Source organism: Saccopteryx bilineata, chromosome 1 (assembly GCF_036850765.1).
Source record: "Saccopteryx bilineata isolate mSacBil1 chromosome 1, mSacBil1_pri_phased_curated, whole genome shotgun sequence".
In the NCBI taxonomy this organism is placed as follows: domain Eukaryota; kingdom Metazoa; phylum Chordata; class Mammalia; order Chiroptera; family Emballonuridae; genus Saccopteryx; species Saccopteryx bilineata.
Genome location: NC_089490.1, coordinates 154,295,679 through 154,301,678, shown reverse-complemented (window position 1 = coordinate 154,301,678; position 6,000 = coordinate 154,295,679). Strand labels below are relative to the sequence as shown.

Here is a 6,000-nt window from a genome sequence, read left to right as displayed (position 1 = left end):
GTCTGAGCACGCGCATTTCATCTGCAGCGGGCGAGGCCGCTTCTGCCAGCGAGTGACCTGGAGCGAGTCTAGAGCGGCCGTGGTGGCTGCAGCGACACCTAGAGTGCTGAAGGTGGCTCTAACATTTTAGGAAAGGCGTTTAAACCTCTCTGGAGAGTTTAGGAGACTGGGTTTATGTGTCTCCAGATACTTGTTTATTAATCTCAGCTATTCCAAATTGGACCATGCGTTTAGTCCCTCCCATTCCACCCCGAACTCTGCCCAGTGTTCAGTTGCCCAAGTAAGACATCAGGGTGTCGTTTCTACCTCCCTTCCACTATCCACATTGTCTCTGCCCTGACTAAACCATTTCATCAGCTTCCTCTCTGGTGTGCTCACCTTTGGGTTCTCCTCTCCAATTTATCCCCTATGAAGAAGTCAGAAAAATACTCCTGTGATACGATTCAGATCACAGCCCCTCGTTTAAACTTACTTAAGGTGACCAATTGTCCTCCTTTAAGGAGGACAGTCATTCTTTTATAAGTTCGGTCCTCCCTCGAAAAGTGTCCTCCTACATGTCTTCCTTTTTGATATTGGAAGACTAATCTGTAAACGTCTGTATTCGATCTAAGCAGAGTCTATCCATTGCGTGTGACGTGACGTATTTATATCTAAATGAGTACTTTTTTCTTACATTATTAAAAATTAATAGGCATGTAAGCATAATTACAATATAAAATATTACAAATGTTTTTATTATGCATTTATCATATTATAGTGTATTATTGTTACAATGAATAAAATGTTTCTTTTATTTACAATATTGGTGTCTTCCATTTACTTTCGTCCTCCATTTCATTGTAAAGAGTTGGTCACCTTAACTTACTGCTCTAAGAATACACTCCCATCTTCCTACTTTTATTGATATATACTTTCCTAAAGATTTTTATTGATTGATTTTAGGGAGAGAGAGAAAAAGGAAAAAGGGGGAGAGGAGTGGGAAGTATCAATTCATAGTAGTTGCTTTTTGTATGTGCCTTGACTCGGAAAACCCAGAGTTTAGAACCGGTGACCTCAGCATTCCAGGTCCACACTTTTCCCCACTGTGCTGCCACAGGTCATACTCATATGTCCTACAAAGTTTGCATAATTTGGCCCCCTCAACCCTCTGATTTTGGTGGCTATCTACCTCTTCTTTATTCCATGATTCCTGTTGCCTGTGGGCTTTTGTTAATGGTGTTCCTCTCTTCCTCCTTCTTCCTTAATCTTCTCCCATTGTTTAAGTGTTCAAGACGACTCTGCCTGGAATATTGCCTCCTCTAGGAAGCCTTCATGGATTGATACATGTTTATTGATAGTGACTTAAAATCAATTCGTATTGATGAAAATATATTGAATGAGCCTGACCAGGTGGTGGCACAGTGTATAGAGTGTAGGACTGGGACACGGAGGCCCCCAGGTTTGAAACCCCAAGGTTGCCGGCTTGAGCGCGGGCTCACCAGATTGAGCAAGGGGTCGCTGGCTTGAACGTGGGATCATAGACCCCATGGATGCTAGCTTGAGTCCAAAGGTCCCTGGCTTGAAGCCCAAGGTCGCTGGCATGAGCCCAAGGTCACTGGCTTAAGCAAGGGGTCACTCGCTCTGCTGTAGCTCCCTGGTCAAGGCACATATAAGAGCGTCGGCCTAGAGTGCGGAGGACCCGGGTTCAATTCCCGGCCAGGGCACAAAGGAGAAGCGCCCATTTGCTTCTCCACCCCCACTCCCTCCTTCTTCTCTGTCTCTCTCTTCCCCTCCCGCAGCCAAGGCTCCATTGGAGCAAAGATGGCCTGGGTGCTGGGGATGGCTCCTTGGCCTCTGCCTCAGGCGCTAGAGTGGCTCTGGTCGCAACATGGCGACGCCCAGGATGGGCAGAGCATCGCCCCCTGGTGGGCAGAGCGTCGCCCCATGGTGGGCGTGCCGGGTGGATCCCGGTCGGGCGCATGCGGGAGTCTGTCTGACTGTCTCTCCCTGTTTCCAGCTTCAGAGAAATGCAAAAAAAAAAAAAAAAAAAGTAGAAAGCAATCATCAACAACTAAGATGCCGCAATGAAGACTTGATGCTTCTCATCTCTCTCCCTTCCTGTCTGTCTGTTGTTTGTCCCTATCTGTCCCCCTCTCTTGACTCTCTCCAAAAAAAAAAAAAAAATGTATTGAATGAGTTGGAATTTAATAAAGCGTCAGAACAAATACATGAATCCAAAAAGAGGAACAAGTGACTAGAGCTAAAGTGCTTGCAGTTTCAGGGCTAAAATCTCTGACACATATGGGTGATTTTCTGTAGCAGATTACTGGAAGTTTCCAAATGCCCCAACAAGAAGGTACTGAACTAGATCAGAGAATTGTTTCAGAATATGAATGCCCCAACCTCCCTCCCAAAGATCCTCACGGGGTTATTATGAATGGTTTGAAAAAATATCCCTGTGGTCATGATGGGCACCCCCAATAGCGATCCTCTGGTCTAAATTGTTGCAAAGTGCCAAAACAGAGAAAAGAAGGAAAACATACTCGTGATTCATACATGGAAACTGAGGCCTTGAATAAGACATAACTAGCCCAAAATTCTCAATTTCTCCATATTTCTGTCAACCAATTTTATTGATTTAATTATCTAATCTATAATAGCGATAAGCCCTGGCTGGTTGGCTCCGTGGTAGAGCATTGGCCTAGTGTATGTACGTCCCGAGTTTGATTCCTGACCAGGGCACACAGGAGAAGCACCCATCTGCATCTCCACCTTTCCCCCTCTCCTTTCTCTGTATCTCTCTCTTCCCCTTCTGCAGCCAAGGTTCCATTGGAGCAAAGTTGGCCCAGGCGCTGACGTTGGCTCTGTGGCCTCCGCTTCAGGCGCTAGAAATGGCTCTGGTTGCAACGGGACAATGCCCCAGATGGGCAGAGCATCGCCCCCTGTTGGGCTTGGCGGGTGGATCCTGGTGGGGAACATGCGGGAGTCTGTCTCTGCCTCCCACTTCTCATTTCAGAAAAATACAAAAATACAAAAAAAAAAATTTAGAATACCAATAGAATTTCAAACTTGGGCTCACTTTCATTCTTCTCACTTCTGCTCTGTTTGAGATTCAATTTGTGCTGAAGAAAACCTATATCTAAGACTTGCAGGCTGACACTGAAAGTCTCTGTTCTGTGAGACTTTTAACCTATATGATCACACAGTCCAATCAAAGATTTATACTTTCATGCAAATATTTGAGTACCTTTTTGTATTGTATCAGTCAATGATAGGTCCTGGGGATATAGTGATAAATAATTCCTGCCCTCATAAAGCTAATGATAAACAGAAATTAATTCACTAGTCAAATAATATGCAAACAAACATAAGCTGTAATTGCTTTAAAGAGAACGTTGAAGGCATTTCTTGTTGGGTGTAAGGGAAAAAGGCTTCTCTGAGGTGTTGATCCAAGATCTGAAAGTTAGGTTGAAAGTAGCCAGGAAAAGAACTGCGGGAAACGTTTTCTAGACAAGGAAACAGCTTGTACAAAAATTCTGAGGATTAAACCAGAAACATCTATTTCACTAATTTTCTCTGAATATACTTACTGCATATCAAATGCTTCTAAAGCGCTGCCCAGATTTAATTTATTTTCTTCATATATAAAGTCATTTATAATTTTAATTACTGTTGCTATAGTCAGCCGATACTCAATTGGGAAAAACTCAAACTTCAGTATTCATCTAAATCTTCGTTTCAGATTATCACCAGCGCCCTACGTAAAACGCTTAGTCATGACGTAAGCGCCTGGACCTCCTCCTCCTAGCGACCGATCCCACGCATTTAACCAATCACAGTGCAAATTTCTTGGCTTGACACATCCCACCCCAATCACAGAACATCGTCTTTCCACCAATAACAGGTCGCTAAGAGAAAGCCCGCTCCTCCTCGGGAATATCAATAGCGGAGCTATAGGCAAGAATGGAAGCCACGGATCTCGCGAGGATAATTCCTGCGTTTCTCATTTCCTGAGGCGGGACGTCATGTGATGTGGTTTCGTCCAATCGGCGTGCGGGCTGTGGGGGTCGCCGCGGTTCCCGCCAAATACGAGCGCGGCGGCCGCGGCAGCAGCGGCGCGGGCGGGAGGCGAGCAGCAGCGGCCGCCTGGACGTAGCCCGCGCTTCTGCTGTCCGAAGGGATCTCGAGCGGCTGCCGGTGCGATGCTGGAGGAGCCGGAGTGCGGGGCGCTGGGCCCCAGGGGAGTGGCCACAGGTAGGTTAGGGACCGCGCTGAGAGGTAATGGGGGCGCGGCGGGCGGCCTGTGCAGGCCGAGGCAGTGATTGGGAGCAGACGGGCCTCCCCGGTCCGGGCCGATTCTCTGCGCCTGGTGTTCGGTTCTTGGGGTTTTTACAACCCAAAGAAGGGCCTTGCAACTCGAAGGGATCCCTCTTTGACGTTATTTTTGCAGCCGCGACTATTTTTTTCCTTGTGCTTTTTGCGTTAAGTTCTTTCTTTCAGGACCCTCTGCAGAGACGGGTCAGTGTGGACAGGAAGGGGAACTGAGACCCAGGGAGGCGAAAGGGCCAGCTCTGCAGGTTGCGTTGGTGTCCTCTGAACAAGTTGGACCCTGCAGCGACCCTCTGGCTGGGTGGGTAAACTGAGGCCCTGGGTCACATGGGCTTATGGACCAGAACAGCTGCGTCTGCGGGTCAGGGCAAGCCCAGGTAAGAGGCCTGGATGGTGGGGATCGTAAGGAAGTTGGGACTCCCGATTCTTGATCCTGCCGCATATACCGGTGTTTTTCCTTACTGTGTCTTGGGATGGATTTTGTAGCACCTAGCAGGCCCCGTAAACATAAGATGCTGAACTATGGAAGACTAAACTGCCCTTTCCCCTCCTTGACTCCCATTTTATCCCCAGCTCTTGGCCCAATGCTTGGCACATAGTAGGTGCCCAATAGATGTGTGTTGATTGACTGAATTAAGGATTCTCAGGGACATCTAGACTAATTCAGAATTTCTCAACCTCAGCACTGTAGATATTTGGGGCCCTCTTGTGTACTTGAGAGTGTCAAATGGCATCCCTGGTCTTCACACAGTAGATGCCAATAGCAACCCCTCCCCCCAGGTATGACAACCAAATATATCCATGCATTGCCAAGTGCCCCTGGGGGGCAGAACCACTGCTCTAATTGTTTCCAGATTTGGGGATTTCACAAAGTAAAATTCATATAAATAAAGTTAGGGGGAGTGATTGTCACAATCACTTGACTCAGTAAAGGTATTTAATTATAAAATAAAAAAAGCACATTACCTCCTATGATCATACAATTATAAAAGGAAAGGGTCTTTTAACACCAAATAAAATTCAGTGGGGTGTAACATCAGAATAAAGAACAGTGGTTAGTTTATACACAAGTGTGGGGTAATTGGGTGTATACCTTTGAACACTCTGGATCCCTGGATAGGGTCCCTTTTTTTGGTTGACCTGAGGTTGCTTCTGTGCCCAGGTCACTTCTGTTTCACTTGTATCAAAGCTGTTGACTCAGTACCACATCAATAAATGGTGTGATTGTACTAAAAATAACTTTAGGTGACTAAAGATTGTGTGTACTTTAGTTGTGGGGTGGGGACTGGTAATCCATGTTTTTGAGTACTGAAAACTTGGGGATGATATTGTCTTGAAATGAGTAGAAAGAAAGTATGAGTCTTCTGGGTACCTTATATTTTGAGCTTGGAAGGAGGGAAGGCAGTTTCATCTATGGACAGCTGAATTTTCAGAAAGCTGTGGTTTGAATTTAAAAATATTCACTTGGCATTGGCCAGTTTGCTCAGTCGGTTAAGAATGCCATCCTGAAATGACAAGATTGCAGGTTCAATCCCCCGTCAGGGCACACTCAGGAAGGAACCAAGGAATAAATGACTGGAACTACAAATGAATGCTTCCCTTCTCCTTCCCCTCTCTCACCCTTCCTCTCTGTCTATAAATTAAAAAAAAAAAAATTTTAAAGCCCTGGCTGGATAGTTCGATTGATTGGAG

At 46.0% G+C, this 6,000-nt stretch overlaps 1 protein-coding gene across 4 annotated transcripts in view; it reads left to right on the top strand.

Moving 5' to 3' along the window:
• Window positions 1–3,959: 3,959 nt before the first annotated feature.
• The window catches only part of CHAF1A (chromatin assembly factor 1 subunit A), a 43,340-nt gene continuing 41,299 nt past the window's right edge, over window positions 3,960–6,000 (top strand). For all 4 annotated transcript variants that reach the window (XM_066275480.1, XM_066275470.1, XM_066275490.1 and 1 more), the window contains exon 1: window positions 3,960–4,233. In XM_066275480.1, coding sequence (XP_066131577.1) covers window positions 4,182–4,233 — 52 coding nt within the window. In that variant the 5' untranslated portion in view covers window positions 3,960–4,181. The remainder of the gene's footprint in view (window positions 4,234–6,000) is intronic.